The sequence below is a fragment of the Sorex araneus genome, chromosome X, assembly GCF_027595985.1.
Source record: "Sorex araneus isolate mSorAra2 chromosome X, mSorAra2.pri, whole genome shotgun sequence".
Lineage (NCBI taxonomy): Eukaryota > Metazoa > Chordata > Mammalia > Eulipotyphla > Soricidae > Sorex > Sorex araneus.
Genome location: NC_073313.1, coordinates 277,373,904 through 277,394,548, shown reverse-complemented (window position 1 = coordinate 277,394,548; position 20,645 = coordinate 277,373,904). Strand labels below are relative to the sequence as shown.

The 20,645-nt window shown below is 36.3% G+C and overlaps 1 protein-coding gene across 1 annotated transcript in view; it reads left to right on the top strand.

Annotated features, from left to right (window-relative positions):
- Nucleotides 1–20,168, top strand: part of LOC129399890 (disks large 1 tumor suppressor protein-like) — a 601,778-nt gene extending 581,610 nt beyond the window's left edge. Inside the window, exons 5-6 of the mRNA XM_055121296.1 lie at nt 15,135–15,209; nt 20,163–20,168. Coding sequence (XP_054977271.1) covers nt 15,135–15,209; nt 20,163–20,168 — 81 coding nt within the window. The remainder of the gene's footprint in view (nt 1–15,134; nt 15,210–20,162) is intronic.
- Nucleotides 20,169–20,645: the final 477 nt, after the last annotated feature.

Below are 20,645 nucleotides of genomic sequence, written 5' to 3'. Positions count from 1 at the left end.
GAGAGTTCCTTTTATTACCATATCCCTACCAACACAGATTGTTCTTACTGTTTCTTATATGTGCCATTCTCACTGGTGTGAGATGGTGCCTCATCAGTGCTTTAATTTGGATTTCTCTAATAATAAGTATTGCTGAGCACTTTTTAATATGCCTACTAGACATCCACTTTTCTTCCTCTGAGAAGTGTCTGTGCATTTCCTCTCCCCATTTTTTAAAATTTTTAAATTTATCTTTGTATTTTGAATATCCTGGATGTCAACACTTTGATGTGTTGAATGCAAATATTTTTCCTATCATTTAGCTGTCTTTTAGTTTAGCTAAAACTAACATTAGCTAAATGTTACTTTTGTCAAGGAAAGGCTCTTTAACTTTTTGAGGTTCTATTTGTTTAATTTTTATTCATCTGCCTTAACTGGTGGTATTGGTTCATTAAAGACACCTTAAAGGTACAAAGTTGAAGTATTATCCTATATTTCCTTCAATTCGTTTTGTAGTTTCTGAGCATATCTTCTGGTCTTTGATCCATTTTGAGTTTAATTTTGTATAAGATATAAAATATGAATCCAATTTTAATTTGTCACATGTAGTTTTCCAGTTTCTCAGTACCATTTATTGAAGAGGCTATTTTTACTTTATTTCTTGTTCTCAGCTCCCTTATCAAAAATTAACGTTCATATTTTGAGGGATTTGTCATTTGTCATTCAATTTTGACTTATTGGTCAGTATATATTTATTACAGTATTATTATGCAATTTTGATCACTATAGCTTTATAATACAGGTCTAACTTGTAATGAAATAGCTCCCATTTTTCTCATTTTTCAGAATATCTTTGGGTATTCATGGTCTTTTCTGATTCCATACAAACTTTATCATTTACTTTTCTAGATCCTGAAAGAATGTCATCTGAATTTGGATGGTAATTGAATTAAAGATATATAATAGGTTAAGCAGAAAGTCAATTTTAACAATATTTATTTTTTCAATCCATGAAACTGGGATATTTGTCTATTTCCTAAGGTCTTCTATCTCTTTAAGTGATTTAAGGTTATCTTGGTATTGATCTCCCACATCTTTTCTTAAGTTGATTCCTAGATACTAGATGTTTTTGAATGCTTTTTTATTTTTTAATTTTTAATTTTTTCAAGTTTTAAATTTTATAAATTAGTTCACAATATTTGATTATATTTAATATTCCAATACCAATTCCACCACCATTTCACCTTCCTACCACCATATTTCAGATGTTTCCATCCCGAACACAAACTCCTGCCCCAAAGCATGACAGAAATAATTTATTTTGTATTGTTTACTATGAAAACTCCTGAAAATGCTTAAAAAACGTTTCCTTAGAGGAAAGAGTGTGAAGATTATTGTATTTCACCCAAGGACTATTACGCCCTTCTATAACAGATTACTAACATGTTAAAGGTTGAGCCTTGTGAGATATATATATATATGTATATATATGGGTGTGTGTGTATATATATATATAATGTATATATACACATCTGTAGCACTGTAGCACTGTCGTCCCATTGTTCATAGATTTGCTCAAGCGGGCACCAGTAACATCTTCATTGTGAGACTTGTTGTTACTGTTTTTGGCATGTCGAATATGCCACGGGTAGCTTGCCAGGTTCTGCCATGTGGACAGGATACTCTCAGTAGCTTACTGGGCTCTCTGAGAGGGACAGAGGAATCGAACCTGGGTTGGCCACATGCAAGGCAAGTGCCTTACCCTCTGTGTTATTTGTAAAAAAATTTCCCTCTAAGACTGGTTGCCTCCTACTTTAAACCCCATCAAATGTGGTGCAGTATTCTTTGGAGTATGTGGCTGCGTGGCCCAGAAATACAATGAATACTTTTTTAAATGTCATAGACTCCTTGATTGATTTCTCCTCTGTTTTGTTCTTTGTGTATAGAATGCTACCGATTTGGGGGTATTGACTTTGTAGCCAACCACTTTGCTGTACAGGTTTATTGTTTCAATGAGGTCTTTTTGTGGACTCTTTGGGGTCTTCTATGTATATCATCATGTCATCTGCAAATAGTGATAGTTTGAGTTAGTTCTTTTCCAATTTGTAACCCTTTGATTGGTTTTTCTTACCTGATGTTTATAGCCAGGACTTCTCCTATAGTGTGAATAAAAGCAAAGACAGTACACATCCTTGTCTTGTACCTGATCTCAGAGAAAATTCTTTTTATTTTTCACCATTAAGAATGATACTTGTTGTGGGCTTGTTATAGATAACCATTTTTTTTAAGAATTTTATTTTATTGAATCACCATGTGGAAAATTACAATGCTTTCAGGCTTAAGTCTCAGTTATACAATGCTGGAACAACCATCCCTTCACCAGTGCCCATATCCCACCACCAAAATTTAAAAAAAAGCATACCTCCCATCCCGCCCCCCCCCGCACCCCCCCCGCCATGTAACTGATAAATTTCACTTTACTTTCTATTTACTATGGTTACATTCAATATTTCAACACAAACCTCACTATTATTGTTAGGAGTACCCCACTAGTCAGACCTGTTGTGAAGAGGTTTTGGATTTCTGTACTTTAGCAACTAAGTCCAGGGAGATTTCTTCCAGATATTGGATCATTGCAAGCTTGTAAACACCATCTGTGGTCGTCATAATATGGCAGTCACCACGCCCTTCACCCCCGGCAAGGAAGAGGCGAGAGAGAGAAATATCTTTCCCTTCCTGGGCGGGCATGGGGCCGAGGCTTAGTTCTCAGTCTGGAGACATTCTGCGAGGAGCTGCCCATGCCTAAAAATTTAGCTGGCATCTGGAGTCACGCTCATGCAGCTGCGGAGAGGCCACACACACGTGCGGCCCCCGGGATCACATCTTGGCTGTGGGAGGGGCCAGTGCCTAGATAACTATTATTATCTTGAGGAAGGCTCCTTCTACTGAAGCAAAGGAAGTAAACCTTCTCTGAAGGATTGATAGAACATACCAGTGAATTCCTCTGGATTTTAACATATGTTCTTGCAGAGTTTCTTACTTATGTCTCAACCCCTCTGTGCTCTATTACCTCCTTGTTCAGCTTTTGGAGATTACATGGCTCTAAGAATCTATCCATTTCTTCTAGGTTCTTCAGTTTAAGAGCATAAAGTTGTTCATACTAATCTTTCAATAACTTTTGAATTTCCAAAGGATCAGTCGTCATCTCTCACCTTTGACTCTGATCCTATTTAGTTATTTATTTGTTTGTTTGTTTGTTTATTTGAAGTACCAGCTCCTGGTTTCAATTGTTTAAATTACTTTCTTGGTTTCAATGTTGTTAATTTCTGGTCTAGTTTTCATTATTTCTCTCATTTTACTACTTTTTTGGATTTATTTGTTTTTTCTTCTCCATTTTTGAGATGGGCACTCAGGTTATTGATTTGGGAGTTTTCTTCTTTTTTACTGCATGTCTGCATTGCCATGAGTTTCCTCATTAATAAAACTTTAACGATATCCCACAGATTGTGATAGCTCATGTCATCGTCATTAGTTTTGAGGAGTCTTCTTATTTTTTCCTTGATTTCCTTTTTAGATCCAGCTGTTGTTTAGCAGTGTTTTGTTTAGCTTCTAAGTATTGGAAGTTTTCCCCATCTTCTTTTGTGCTTTATTTCTACTTTCATGATATTGTGATTTGAGGAGTAGCTTGTACAAATTCTATGTAAATGTATATATGTTTGAGTTTTGTCCCAATACATAACCTATCCTGGAGTATGTTCCATGTGCACTAGAGAAGAATGTGTATTTTTGTTTGGGGAGATGCAGGGCCCTGCATATGTCCAACAATTCCCGTTCTTTTAACTCCTCATTTAGAGCTCTTGCCTCTTTACTGATATTCTGTCTAGTAGTGAAAGTGGTATGTTGAAGTCTCTCGCCACTATTTTGTTTCTGTCAATGTATTTCTGTAGGGTTGTGAGCAGAAGCTATCTGAACTTTGCTGAGCCTTCAATTGGCACATAGATGTTGATTACAGTATTTCTTGATCTATTGTTCCCTGGAACAATAAGTAATGTCCATCATTGTCTCTAATTACCTTCTTTGTATTGAATGCAATTTGGTCTGATATAAGTATACTTCCTCAGGGTTTTTTTTTTTTTGCATGTGTGTGTGTGTGTGTGTGTGTGTGTATGTGTGTGTGTATGTGTGTGTGTATGTTTTTCTTTGGCTTCTTGATTATTTTCTATCCTTTCATCTAAATCTGTATTTACCTTGTGAGTTTAGGTGTATTTCCTGGAGGCAGCAAATGAGTGAATTTTCTTCCCTGATACATCCAGCTACTCTCTGGATGTATCTGCACTATCTGTGATCTATTCCTGGGTCCCTGGAATAGATCACAGATAGTGCAGATACATCCAGAGTATGTATCTTTTTTTTTTTTTTTTTTTGCTCTTTTGTTTCACACCCGACGATGCTCAGGTGTTACTCCTGGCTTGCACTCAGGAATAACTCCTGAAAGTGCTGGGGGACCACATGGAATGCTGGAAATTGAACCCGGGTTGGCCTCGTGCAAGGCAAACGCCCTACCCGCTGTGCTATCACTCCAGCCCCTACTCTCTGCCTTATTAGGCTTTAGTCCATTGATATTGAGAGAGACTATTGACATGAAAGGCTGTGTTGCTGTGTGTGTGTGTGTGTGTGTGTGTGTGTGTGTGTGTGCGCCTGTTATCAAGTTGCTTTTGCAAGAGCCCATTTTTTTAATAGGTGGCTTTTCATTAATTCTTTCAGGATTGGTTTAATTGTCACATAGTACCAACTCTTGTTTATCTGAGAAGGTTCTATCCCACGTGCAAATTTAAATGAGAGCAAAGTTATCATTTAGTGAACTCTAGGCTGAAAGTTTTGTCAGTCAGTCTTTTGAATATGTCATTCCACTCTTTCCTAGCTTGTAAGGTGTCATTCTCTTCCATTTGTTTTCTTTTTTTTTCACTGCATTATTGGTGATGGCTAGTATTTTTTTCTATAATTTCACTGATGCGATCCTCTGTCTGTTGAGTTCTGTTGTTTCAACTTGTTATTGTATTTTTTTACTCCGTCAGTTCCATTTGTATGGACTCTTTGATATCCTGGATCAATTACTCTTTGAGCTGGTTGAATTTTTATTACCCTGATTGCTTTATTGCCATGGCCATTGCAAGGAGCATTGATTTGGGTTCCTTATTAATGAGACTTCAGGGTTTATCTGAGATACATTATTTGCCAGAACTTCTGTCCTTGTATGGCAGAGCAGGTGAAATCTTTTGTTTCACCATCCTTAAATATTTGTAGGTACTTCAGATTCAAAAATATCTGAGTCATTATTTTTCAGAAAGTGGTTACTCCTTATAACCTATTAATCTAACAGTATCTGTGCACTTAGGATGCAATTTCACTGGTCATACAGTTAAATAGCTAGTATTTTCATTTCAATAGAGGTTATTATAAAGATATTTAAGGAAAGATATAAGATCCAAAAACCCTTAGAGTTGGTGGGGCTGAAGGGGTGAACTATTATTCAAATATTAATGCATCTGACAGTTTAGGTTGAGAGAAAAGTGGGAGAGGTATTCTCAAGTTCCAGGGACCCAGGAATAGATCACAGATAGTGCAGGAACAATGGATAGAGAAGAGGTTCAAAGCCTTTGACATACCTAAATCAGATCACTTGAAGTATTTTGGTGATTGTTAGATCCCATTGTACTGGGCTCCCAAATCCAAGGAAACTCAATCAAGTTTGAATTATGTCTCCATTTAAGCCCCAACCTCACACTCAGGTGCCTTCTATCAAAATCCCTTCCCTTTATAAATCCCTTCCTTCTAACTACCCAATCCTTGTATATCCTCATTAGACATGAGAGTCAGAGACCTCAAGGTGGTTTTGGGTCACTTTATTTGAAAAATATTGCCCCTCCTTCATAATCTCAATTTTATCATTTGACTTCCTTCCTTCTTAACAATATTTCTACCCTACAATTGTGTAACTTTATGAAATAAGAAGCAATTAATGTGTTTCTTAACAAGTTCAATAATCAATAGCTCAAAATTAAAATAATGGTTATAATGATTAATATTTTATAACTGGTAACTGCATTTATAAAGTACTCTATGATTACTACCTGTCTGGACACACATTGCATTTTAGTTTCACCAAATAAAAAGCCACTTATTTTTGCCCTTTGGGCAACATGTTTTAACCTCTGTTTTTTTAAAAACTGTCAAATGCCTGAGAGTTTCAAAAAGAATGAGAAAGACATTGAAAGTACTTTTCCAAAGTCTAAACTCAGAATTAGAGTGTGTAGAGCCTTTATTTTCATTTTGGTTTTGGTTTATTTTTTTAAAGATTCAGAGTAGATTCCTCCAGGTTGATGCCTTGATAGGACTTTATTTTGTCCCACAGTTTTCTGTCCATTTACTGTGAGACAGAGGTGAGGGGAAAGACTACAGTGTCTGTGTATCAAAAAAATCACTCTCAATCCTTAATCATCCCAAAGTGGTGAGATTTCCTGACAAGGCCAAGGAAACTTGATTTAGTAATGTCAATTGGTCCCTGGAGCACTGTTAGCCTAGAATCCCCTATTTTCATTTTTTCTCCTCCTAAGAGCTTTACTAGAAAATTGAAGTGTCTCCTTTCGATATACTGAGTTCAAACTGTATTGTTTTCTTAAGTCCTCTTTGTAATTATCCATGATGTATTCTCATCACTGACCCTTTACAACAGATAATATGACCTATTTTCTCATGTCCTATTTTATTTTCTCTGTATCAGAAATAATTGCTTTATCATTGTATGCTTATAATTGCAATTCTTTACTCAGTCTGAGATCCTTTAAAATAGTGAGTCTTAATATATTTAATTTATAATAAATTGCAGTGTTCTTCAACATTTTTACATATGCAAACTGGCACTTGCCTTACATAACCACTCCATGATCTGGCACTTGCAACAAAAGTGTTAGACTAAATGTTTTCAACCTTTATTTATTTTCAACGAACATTTATTTTCAATGAATATGTGTTTATTAAGTGAATGAACAAATGGACATAGTATTTAACCTCATTCTTAAAATAACACATTGTATTGTGTCTTGATAATGTTAGGAAACCTTAGAAACATTTGGTTTTCACTTTTAAGTGTATTTGAGAGGGGGCTTCCCAAGCAGTTCTCAGGACAATGGGGGAGTTCCACTTCTGCTGATACTCTGGCAACTGGAGTTGGTGGATCAATACCTGGACCCTGAACTGTGATATTGCTTAGGTCCAGCAGTGCTCAGGGTTCACCAGAAATAAACCTGATAGTGCTGAGGTAGGAAGACAGTATTGGGGTATAGGATAACATTGGTTTGTCTTTCTCCCTGGCCACAAGGAACTTAGGTTTAATAAGTAATACCCATCACAATGCTCCCAAAGCACTCCCGTTTTATCAGTATTCATCTGTAACTTCTCTGTGCTCTGCTTTCTCTACCAGTTAATCACACATTTCCCCTAAGCCCTACCTGTGACTTGCGAAATCAAATTCCTCAGAAATCTCTGATTTCGTATTTGTAAATGAAATGTTGCTTTTTTCCTTTCCTTTTGTTCTTTGCATAATTTACTTTAGAGCAGTGTCCTTTTTGTATAGATACAGGAAGACAGTTAAGGCTATGCTTTTGTAACCTGGGAGTTAATTGACGCTGAATAATATTCACTCTTGGGCTTCTATTTTCTCAACTTAAGCCTCAGTTGCCCTTAGTTCCTGCCACCCAAAAAACAGGGTCGTGATGAGGCAATGGATGGACGCAGGAAAAGCTGGGCATCGAAATAGCCTGGGAGAAACGCCATAATACTTAACTATAAATTAAGAGCATGGTCATGACAGTGCTTCCACGGAGGAGACAGAGAAGGAAAGAAATCAAGGGGTGAAGAAAATAATGAGAAGTAATGGGATAACAGGCATTTCAGTTACAGTGATATGAATTAGGAGTATAGCCATGTGTCCAAAACAGATTCATTAGATCTGAAAACATGAGGTCTAAGTGGTAACCACTGGAACTTTGTAATGTTCCTGTCACAAATTCTGGGGGAAAAGGCAGCTCATATAGAGAAGGGACCACCAAGTAAAGTGTGCTAGGAGGGCCTGTTCAGGATGGGAAAAGCGGGCTGAAAGATAACTATAGACCGAACATGATGGCCACTTAATACCTCTACTGAAAACCACACAATACCCAAAAGGAGAGAGAGAGGAAAAAAAAAGGGAATGCCTGCCACAGAGGCATTGCCTGCCACAGTGGGGTTGATGGGATGGGGGTGGTGGGAGAGATGCTGGGACCATTGGTGGTGGAAAATGGGCACTGGTGAAGGGATGGTTACTCTATCATTGTGTGACTGAAACACAAGCACGAAAGTTTGTAAATCTGTAACGGTACTCCCCTGGTGATTCACTAATAATAAATAAATAAATAAATAAATACAGTTATGTTTCAGGTGGATTGTTTGGAATGGGTGATAAATGGGTGATAAAAGAAGTAGTAGCTTTGAGAAGAAAGTCTGCCATCCATCAGTGTGTAGACACTAGGAAGTGCCTGAGTTCTACTTGTTCTACTTGTTGCAGTAATTAACCCGCACCACCAGATTTCACAGGGATTTGTGGAACTCAGACCAGAGTAAGGGATTGTTCTTTGCAGGAAAAGAAATTTTAGTCCTGCCCACTGCCCTGGTTCTTTTATGTCTATCACTTTCTTTCACAGAAAAGAGTTTCAGCAGAAGATGAATAGTGAAACAAGGCAGTTTTATTTAGAGATTATGAGGAAAGAAAGGGTGATACTTTCAAAAGAGAACTAAGTCTACTCTCCTTCAGAAGTAAAGGAAAGAATGCACACCCAAAGTTCAGGATGTCACAGAATGGGAAAGCACCCTGCTCATCTTTGCAAACTTGATTTTGTAAGTTTTCTCCAAAACTGTTCACACTTGTGGACACTTTCTATGTAGAACTCTTGCTAGGTCTTTGTCAGCGGGGGAAACCTTAGTTGTTCTCGGTGGTCTACCTTCATGTTCTTTTTGCTCTTGCTGGAGCTTCTCTCTGAAGAAGATCCAGCCTTCTTGAAACAGTGCTTGCACCAGTTAAAGATGAACTGATTTCACTTCCCATGTCTACAAAGTAGTTCTGGTCTTCATTTTTTTGGCTACTTAAGGGCTAGTAACAAGAGTAATTTCTTTGAATTACATCTTGATTATTTCCCAAGAGCTTATTTCCATGTCTCCTCTCTGCTTCAGTTACATGTTATGTAAATAGTGTGAGGTATAATTTTCAGGCTTATTTGACTATTTTGCTCAGAAATTCTAAACAAAAGCATATAAAAATGTAAAAGTTATTTTTAAAAATGAAGGAAGATGAGAGGTTTAGAGATAAAACTTGTCTAAGCATATTTTTGAAAGACCAAAACCCACTGATATTCTTTCGGTCTCTTTAGAGAACATATTTTACAATTAGCATAAAGATTTCTAATTCCTGATCAAGTCACTTATCAACAAACTACAAAGATAATTATATTCAGAATAAATAAATGACAGAAGGTGAAGGGCAAGTCTTCTCTTTCACATACATTGCTATTTTAAACCCTTTTTTGGGAGAGAAGCAATGATTTTCTTCAACTCAACAAGTAAAGGTGAACTTGAGTTTCTTAGTGTTGTTTTCCCTGGTTTTCATACTTGTTCTAGCTGGATTTCCAACACTAGATATCCAAATAGGAAGTATCCCCAAATTCTGTCATACCATGTGACCACAGTAAATGTTTGAAAAGAAACTGAAGACAGGAAATGAAAACTTCTGGGGAAGAGTGGGTTTTAAACTCCTTTACTTCACTTATTATTGTATTCCTTTGACCTACATGACATCTTGTCATCTTTAGAAGTAGAGTGAAGTGTTCGGTAAAAGTTGAGGTTGAGATTTTTAATAACCATATTTATAAAGAACATTGGGAGGTTATCTGAATCAGCAGTTCTTCATTGACACTTAAACTTAGAGAAGAACAACTGTATCTTATGATAATGGTAGATCAGAATGGTAGACTTTGAAACAAATGGCAACCTCCTTTGGAGAAGGGAAAATACTACATTGTGGGAGGAACATTCGACTTGGAAAGCACTGATGAGTGAATCTGATAGCCTCTTGTCTCATATAGCCCATAATTTTGCAGCTGAGAAAAGTAAGGTTTAGTGTTAAAATGGTATTGGGACATTGTATGCCTGAAACTATCACAAATAACTAAATCATGGTGCCTCAGTTAAAAAAAAAAGTTTTTTTTAAGTTAAAAGTAACTTTCCAAATTTCCATAGATAGAATCATTGAAACACAATATTGAAATCCAAAGTCCTAACTTCTGTTCCAATGTTAATTTTTTCTAGTCACATATTTTGGGTTAAAATTATTTATTTTTGAGGCTGGAGTGATAGTACAGCGGGTATGGCATTTGCCTTGCACACGGCCAACCCGGGTTCGATTCCCAGCATCCCCATATGGTCCCCCGAGCATCACCAGGAGTAATTCCTGAGTGCAGAGCCAGGGGTAACCCCTGTGCATCGCCAGGTGTGACCCCAAAAATAAATAATTAAATAAAATTTTTTAAAAAGTATTTATTTTTGTATGGCATCTGTCTTCTATAAGCTTTTTTGTTTGTCCAGGTGAATTGTATTTTTAATCTGCTTTATTGAAACACTTAGAGAAGGTCTCAGTATCTAAAATTCATATAAGAAGCTGGAGAGATAGTACAGCAGGCAGGGTACTTGCCTTGCATGTGACCAAGCTGGGTTTTATTCCCAGCATCCCATATGGTCCCAGAGCACACTCAGGAGTGATCACTGAGCTCAAAACTAGGAGCAATCCCTAAAAAACCACCAGGTATCTCCCCACCAAAAAAATAAAAAACCTAAAGTGAAAAATGAAGTAAGAGGTAAACTCATCAGATGGACATTTTCCTACATGTAGATAAAAATTCAAACACTTTTATCCTATGCATCCATAAAAATTAGAATATTTCTATTTATAGACCCTTTTCATTTTGTTAGAATATGTACTCTTCCACTCAAGTCCATCTCATTTTTTTTCTTAGTTTAATTTATTTTGCTTTGGGACTATACTTAGTAGTTATAGAGGGCTTCTCCACATAGAGCTTCTCCAGTACATGCAAAGCTGGTTCCTGGATCTAGTTAAATTTGTCTCTTTAATAATATGTACTCAATGAAGATGTACACTATCAATAGAAAGACAGTACAAAGATTAGGGTACATTCCCTGCATAAACCCAATTTGAATTCTTACCCCCCAGAACAACCTGGTTCCCAAGCACTTCTGGATGTGGCTCTGGAGGCCTTTGAGCACTGCCAAGGGGCCTTAGAGAACCCACAGTTCCAGAGAGCAAGAGAGCTCTACTTTCTCGTGCCCTTGCACTGAACCACCAGTCCAAACGGCGGAAAATGCATATGAGTAGCACTCTCTAAAAATATACACGTCTAAATTTAAAATATTTGTTACTGGTACTAGTAATAATAGTTGTAGTCATGAGTTGTTACAAATGAAAAATGTCTCAATGTTTATATTAATGTTTGGAAGAGTTTCATATTTGGAAAATAACATTTTAATAATGCTTTTTAAATTTCAAAACACTTAACCTGGGACTTGAGAGAGAGGACAGCAGTTAAGTTACTTACCCTGCACATGGTCAGCCAAGATTCAATCTCTACCACCATGTATAGTCCCCCAATAATGTTGAATATTATATTAAATAGATCACAGTGCTTACACTAATGTGTAAACAGTTTTACTAATGTGATTATCAAGATAAGACATCTCAGCAATCATGGTTGAGTTTAGTCTGAAATTGTGCTTGGGCTGAAGATATAGTACAGAGGTTTAGATGCTTGCCTTAAACACAACAGAATTCAGTTCAGTACCTGGGAGTGCATCTTGTCTCCTGAGCACTGCTATTATATTTGAGCAATCTCAAGTGTGCCCCCACAAAAAAATTGTAATGGTGTGACTACAGTTCAATGTATCTTTTGCACTCTCTTGATAGTTTATGTTATATTTTTATTTAAAAAATAAACTGACCATGAAAATTGGTGTCTGCTTTTTTAATGATGCTTTCATTATTTAATCACTCAAACAGCAATAACTCTCCAAATTTTAGTGATGCCTCAAAAAATAACTAGGAGTATCCCCGAGTGCAGATCAAGGAGTAATTCCTGAGTAATGCCAAGTGTGGACCACCAGTCAATCACTAAACAAAGAGTATTTATGTTTATCTGGCCAGGAAAGCTTGAAATAAAAATTCCCTGAACTCTTTTAGCTTACTTACAAAAGAAATTTATCGTTTCATCAAAATTTGACATTAATCCTAAATATTTATGATATTATAAATATCTTAAATTTTAAAGAAAGTTCTGAGAACGATCATAAATGATAAGGCTCAATCAACCATACTACTTTCTCTGTAGGTAATATCACAAAATGATTATCCAAACAAGAAGTGTTTATTCCTAGAGTTTACAGTTAGCATATGGAGGAAAAATATTGAGTTATAGCTGCTGGTTAAGAGTTTGTCAACTTGATGATCCCAACCGGCCACACAGGAGCAGCCTCTCCATTCCTGAATGCCTATGATCCCGGAGGCCAACTAACTACTTTCAGCACCCAGTGACTTCTCGCAGAAATGCCTCTAGACTGTGAACTAAGAAACAGCCCCATGCAGCCCCGGGAGGGGAAAAGTTTTTCTCTCCCTGCCTTTCCTTTCCCTGGTGGCAGCGTGGTGACTGCCATCTTATAAGGCCCACTAAACAGAGGTATGAACTTGCAACGATGCGACCTCTGGCAGAAATTTCTCTGGACTTAATTACTAAAATACCAGAAATCTGAAACTGCGCAGCCGCAACAGCTGCAGGGAGACCCCATATGCTCTCCATTCTTAGCAAGGAAAACAAAATATCAAATGTTGCCTTTTCGGCAGGTCTGATTGTTGGGAGGAAATTCCAAATAATCATAGTTTTCTCTTGAAATATTGAAAGTAATCAAAGCAAAGAGAAAGTCAAGTGAAAATCATCAGCCACACAGGCAGGGGGCAGGGGGTGGGATGGGAGATTTACTGGGGTTCTTGGTGGTGGAACATGGTGAAGGGATGGTTGTTTGATCATTGTATGACTGACACTTAAGCCTGAAAACTTAAGCTTTGTAATTTTTCACACGGTGATTCAATAAAAAATTAAAAAATAAATAAATAAATCTGTTTCTTCTAGAAGGCTTGTAAAGCACAAAGAGTTTTTTGCATGATATTAGTGCCAAATACAACAATTCTTGACATTGATGTCAAAAATGTTAGGATCATTGATAAGATAAAGTCATATTAATTGATAATATATTATGAACTCATTGATCAGGTTAGAAAAGAATAATGCAAAAGAACGCTTCTCATAGAAGGAGCATACATAGGTAGCAGAGTCAATAAGGTTTAGCTGAAATCCCAGCTGTCCTCATTTCTTGTAGAGTTAGTTCTAGGCAAGTCTAACTTGCCTATAAAATAAACATGATAATACCTATAGAATGAGCATGATATATCTATCTTGGTTTTGTGTGTGTGTGTGTGTGTGTGGCAACTAGTGACAATTTAATGTATTCAGAACAAACCTTGGCTTAATAGTTATCTATATCAGAGATGTGATATAACTATTGAGGCTTTTTGTGTTCCTGGAGCGAGCAGATGCCATTGGGCTACACTAGATTGCAACAAGGACCAATGGAAACGATACTGACACCTGCTCGAGAAAATCGATGAGCAACCAGATGACAGGTGATACAAGTGACACAAGTGATCAGATGTAGTTTTAAGAATTAATTGTTTTAGAATTCACTGTACAATATAATAAATTAAATATAAAATTGTGTTTTTTCAGAATCACCTCTACATTTGGCAGAAATCCATTCTCCCTGTTATGGGGATTGACAAGATTTTTGGCTACACAGAAGCTTTTATTCTTTTTGAAAGTCCACTTAGAATTGAATTAATGGTGCCAGTGAAATAAATAGTACAATGGGTAAGGCATTTTCCTTGCACACATCTGACCTGTATTCGATTTCTGGCACTCTGAGCACCAATAAGAATAATCTCTGAGTTCAGAGCCAAGATTAAGCCCTGAGCACTGCCATCAAATGATTTTAATTAATAGGAGTTATGACAAGAGAATAAGCTAGCTAGAGATGCTAGATGGATAGATGATAGAGATGATAGATAGATAGATAGATATAAGTGAGTGCAATGATTTATAATATTCACTGTATCACTGTATCACTGTAATCCCGTAGCTCATCAATTTGCTCTAGTGGGCACCAGTAACGTCTCCATTGTGAGACTTGTTGTTACTGTTTTTGGCATATCGAATACGCCACAGGTAGCTTGCCAGGCTCTGCCATGGGGGCGGGATACTCTCGGTAGCTTGCCAGGCTCTGCAAGAGGGACAGAGGAATCGAACCCGGGTTGGCCACATGCAAGGCAAATGCCATACTTGCTGTGCTATTGTTCCAGCCCGATTTATAATTTAATAGATTTAAATTATAAATTTAAATTTATATAAACACAGATTTCTTGGGAAAATTGTTCCATCTCTTTGCACCAAATTTTCTAATATCACAGCAACAAAAACATCCTCTAAGATATTTCCAGTAGAACTCTGCCTTCTGGGGTTCTATGAAAGACTATAGAATCATTGTCGTTAGTTCACAATCTGGAGGAGGAAACAAACACACAAATCTTTCAAAATTTTGCGTCAAGTGACATAAGGACATATTCAGTATTGCCTGAAAGTTTCAAGGAGAGGAGACAATTTTTATCTCCAATCTATGAGAATTCTTGGTGGTTCTCTCTGGGGCCTGAAAAAACAGCTGCTTAAAAAACTTGGTGCCAAAACCTAGTTTTTAGAATAATCCTTCCAAATGAATAATTTCTTATTCCTTAATGAGAGTATAAAACATAATTATCTGCAATCTTGCACATGCAAAATTGCCCTCGATACTTCTTCTTTGCTTGTGAATATTTTAATTGACATGTTAGTTTACAAGTATTGCTGTACATAGTATATATAGACATATATGACAGAATACAAATTTTTGCTTATTTTCAGCAAAACCAAGGCAAATGTCCAGCCCAGAATTGTCCAGTAGAAGCGCCTGCTTGGATGCCTGTCCACCACTGTACTGTAAGTTTTAATATTTGATAATTCCAAGATTAAATAGATTTGCAGATACAAAATTTTATATTTTGGAACTACTTCAGTGGAATTAAATAGAATATTCTCTGTAATTCTGAATTACAGCAAATACTTTAAAATAGAAAAACTACATCTTCTTGGGAAACTGGACATTAGAAGAAGTGACTTGGATTAGCAATCCCACGCATTTTTTCTGAGTCAGTAAAACTTGTAAAGAATTTTTCTAGATTACTTAAACTTGGATAGTCATTCCTGTGAATATATTTGCACATATATTTTCCCCAGTAACTGCACATTCAGCAATCTTGAATTTAGGTGCCTTAATAAAGTATGCTTTCTCTTTTTCTGATTGTTGTGTTGACTGTTTAATAGTGACAAATACTCTGGTATGCAATTTTCAAGTTTTCCTGGTTTAATTATAGTCTCTATGTTGTGTGAAATTTTACATCAGAGAATTTTCAAGTACTTTAGCAGCAAAGAAATAAAAGGTCATTATCTTTCTCTCCCATTATTATAAAAGGGAGACTGAAGTGTGAAGAAAGTAAAAATCAGTTATAAAGCTGTAGATATCAAGCATACAAACTCTTCCATATACTTATTTTATTCTACTGTGCTCTGCAGTAATGAACAAGTGACTTGCGTGTATGCTGCTCTGTTAGACATACATAATGTGATAAAATTATAATTGTTTTGCCAGAAACTGTGTATGCTATAGCTGATAGTTTGCCAGTCATGAATTAATGTGTATGATGATGAAAAGTTATTTGTAAATTGTAATTAGAACATTCCCCTCTTTTGACCCAGCAAAGCAGGTAATATAAAATGATATATGGAACTCTTGAGTATCCTCCTCTACAGTTGATATAGAAATTGCTGAAATATGATAGACTATTATATTATGATGGTTGAGAGTATTATAAGAAAGTAACTTCAGGAAGCCCACTCAGATTTTGTAAAAGAACAGCCTCTTTTTTTTCTTTCTCTCTCTGTCTCTTTGTTCCTATCTCTTTTGCTGTCTATCTTTCCATGTTATCTGTGAGATTAAGAGAATGTAATAACTTTGATGAAGGAAAGATAATACCAATAATATTTTGAGACACTCCTGCAACTTAGAGAACTGCCAGTGACTTAGAGATTTAAAATATCACACTTTTGGAAGCAGATGGCTAGAAAGGAATATGTGCTTAGGGGCTCTGCTGATGCTAGGGACTCTGCAGATCGCTGTTCTTCATCAATAACTCCCTTTATTGTGTTACTTGTGATTACTTATAACTCTAGTCAATTATTGAAAAAGTCTTACATTTCTTGTTAAATGTAGTAATTATGCTATTTTTCCTTCTTCAGTAGATGGTTTCCATTTCTCATCTTCAGGGGTCCTTTTATATATTTTTTTTTCACAAAGTATCACTGAATATGTGTTGTGAGAACTTTTATTTTGAAACAAAAGAAAATGTGGTTCCACTGAGCATTGAGCACAAATACTGTGCCAATTGCTGGAGGTACAAAGATAAGTAAAAGTCACTATCAGTCACATTCAATATTGTATTAGTACGTATTTCTGATTATTAGCCCCTCCTCCACTACACTGACAATTGCAGACAAAAATCTAAGAAATCTGGAGAGTTAGTTACTTCATGCATGTAATTGTTATTAGAATGACATCTTTCATGTATTAAAAATAGTTCATACTTTACTCTTACCTAGAAGTTGCAGCTGTTAAAATAAAAAAAAATAGACCACCTGATTAGACCTTCCTATTATATGACATTAAGAACTAAATATATGGAGCCGAGAGCTAGTAGAGTGACAAAGGCTCCTGTCTGGTATGTACTACTCAAGTTAGGTTCTTGGTATAGCATGATCCCTCTCGTCTCTGTACAACCCTGGATGTCCCCACGCGACATGCCAGGGCCTGAGGACAGCACATCCCTAGGCCTCTGCATTGAGCCAACAGCCTGGTTGCCAAAAATCACAGGTGGACCCTAGGCCTCCTGAGCACTGCTTGGGAGTTGCTTTACCCCCACAAAGAACTAATTGTGACTATATTAAAGACAATAATACAGAGGTAATTAAACCTCTTGCTTTGCATGTGGCCAACCCTGGTTCAAATCCTGGAACCACATACGGTCCACTGGACACTGCCAGGTGTTCTCTGTGGATTGTCAGGGATGATTTTTGAGCACAGAACAAAGGGTGCTCCTTTGAGTACCACTGGATATGGCCCCGAATCCCCAAAATAAATAGATTTGGTAGCATTGGGGCATAGTGGTGAGCATAACTGCTTTCGAAAATAAATTGATTAATATATATTATAATTATATCATACTGGAGTTATAGCACAGTGGGTAGGGCATTTGCCTTCCACACTGTTCGATTATTTCGTCCCTCTTGGAGAGCCCAGCAAGCTACCAAGAGTATCCCACCCACATGGCAGAGCCTGGCAAGCTACCCATGGAGTATTCGATATGCCCAAAACAGTAATAAGTCTCATAATGGAGACAGTACTGGTGCCTGCTCGAGCAAATCGATGAGCAATGGGATGGCAGTGGTTCAGTGAATTATATAATATATTATATAATATACATATTATATAATGCACATATATTAATATGCATTAGTATATATCTACATTTTATACATACATATATATATATATATAAGCATGGTGCTATGCGTGCATTCAGTGGCTGAGAACTGCCTCTCCAGCCTCCCAGGCAGAGGAACAAAGAGATAAGAGACTATGGTCAAAATGGCCTGCTTAATGCAGAGCTGCTAGCATACTTATAGAACACCTGAAGGGGTTCAAGATATAAGACTGCACGTAGGTATGATTGATCATTTAAAGAGGTAAAGTGTTTCAGTGGAGGCAGTTCTCTTGGGAGGAGACACTGCCTCCCAGGGACATCTATATTGCTTTTCTCTTTCCCTTTAGTTGTACATATTAAACAATTAAGTTTAATTCTTTTTAATACTTGCAGTTATTTGAATAAACACAGAACTATGGCAACCAAGACTGAGTCAAGTAATTATGATGAATGCCCAGGAGCAGATATATTTCAGAATCAATCATCAACTCCCAAATATTAGGAGCACAGAATTAATTTCTGTATTTAAGCAAAGAACATTGCTCTATAGTAAAATATAAAAAGACTATAGGGAAAATAGAAAAGCAAGTACAAAGTTCAGAATCACCAGAAGTCTTGACTTACAAGTAACCAAGACTGACTTGGGGAATGTAACTTGGGGAATGTAACCATGAGAGGTACAGCACAAAGGAAATATCAAAGATAAACTCAGGGGACTAAGGGTGCTCGTTGGAACATTGTAAGTTTCTCTGAGGGGAGGAAAAGGGGCAATTCATTGATGAAGCCTAAAGCACTTGGGGTTAATATCCACCATATGCGTACATATCTTAATCAATTTATTCACATATGTGTTTCCTGAGATCACAAGTCAGAAATGCAATGTCAAAATATGATTCTTTGATCCAACTATCACAGGTTGGAACATCAGAAAATAGTTGTTTATTCTTGCATTTGACAACAGAATTGGGACCTGGTGTCTTCCTAGATTTCCTTTGGTATTTATTTAAAAGAAATCTCATTTCCTAGGGAAGCAGGCATTTTCTGGAGGAACAGGGAAACCCATCAATGATTCTGTTTACTCTGTTTCTAGACCTAGTCTACAAATGCAGACTCCCCAAGGTCATATTTTGGCTGTGTGAGTTAGCCTATGGCTATGAGTGACTGGGCTGGGCCTAGACATTTAATCCGAGGTAGGCCAATTGTATTTTTTTTTTTTTTTTGCCAATTGTATTTTGTCTTCTGAGAATTTGAAATTTTCCTAGAGAAATAACACATTGATTATCATTACTAATCATTTATATAAGTCACAATAATTTTGGGGAAAATTCGTTTACCTTAAATCCTGAGACGCTTGGTATTATCCTGAATCTGTTCATCTGAGTTTTTGCTTATTCAAATCTTTTTGTTTTATTAAAAAAATCCACTAAACTGCTAATAATCAATGTCATTTTATTTCTTAAGTTATACATATTTTCTTCTTTTTTTCTTTTTGGGTCACACCCGGCGATGCACAGGGGTTACTCCTGGCTCTGCACTCAGGAATCACCCCTGGTGGTGCTTAGGGGACCATATGGGATGCTGGGACTTGAACCTGGGTCGGCCGAGTGCAAGGCAAATGCCCTACCCGCTGTGTTATTGCTCCGGCCCCTATACATATTTTCTTTACTTTGGGAAGCATAATGCTTTTTTGACTTATTTTTGACTAAAGAGGAAAGAAAAACCTTTAAATGAATACCATTTGACAGCAACCGTTTTTAACTATTAGAACTATTATGATGAGTAGTCTTGTAGGACTATATGAAAAGAAGTACTCAGAACATTAAATTTTAATATTTTATACTAGCATTTTTATTCAAAATATGTTTCCCAGGGACATCTATATTGCTTTTCTCTTTCCTTTTAGTTGTACATATTAAACAATTAAGTTTAATTCTTTTAATACTTGCAGTTATTTGAATAAACACAGAACTATGGCAACCAAAGTAAAGAAAATATGTATAACTTAAGGAATAAAGTAACATTGATTATTAGCAGTTTAGTGTTCAGTATATAGAACACTTAGGATAATAGAAATCAGTAAAGATTAGGTGATAATAGTTTGTACTGTAGAATGAGATCCACATAATAAACTATATAGTTAACATAAACATACTTGTATAACAATTAACTGCATATTATATGTAAAGTAGTAGTTCTGGCTTTATTTTACAACTTTTTATTTGTCTGGATAGAGAGAAAATCTTAACCTCATGTATTTAGAAGATGTTTGCTCAATTCTCCACAGACTAAAGCAAAATTAAAAATGCAACACATGCTTAAATTAATAATAATGTAACAGTTTCTTTTACCTTTGCAGTTTTGAAATCAGTTATTATTTTTTTCTATATTTCTTATCTCTACTGTCTATCCTAGGGCTTCAGACTTTTTCTCTGAAATGATTGTATCCTTATAATTCTCTTTATTGCTGTTGTAAAACAATGTTAGTCTTTTTGTGCTCTTTTGCCTCAGGTTCATTTTAAGCACAGAGATGGTTTTCCTATTCATTTTTCTAAGAAATGTTTTCTCTTGATATTGTGTTCAGAGCCAGACTGAGAGCTCAGTGAACACCCTGAGCTGCTGGCATTGGCTCTAGAGCACTGCATGGGTGTGGACCGAAAAAAATTTTTTTAACGTGTAAAAACTCACCTAAAACAAAAGCAGAAAAACTTAAGTAAATTACTTCACAAATGCCTGTTACCTTAAAAATGAAATTTTATTACAATTTTTTATTCACTCCTTCCTCTCATTTTGGCACGCCTATTAATTCTGGGATAGAGCTTTTTGTGTGTGTGTGTGTGTG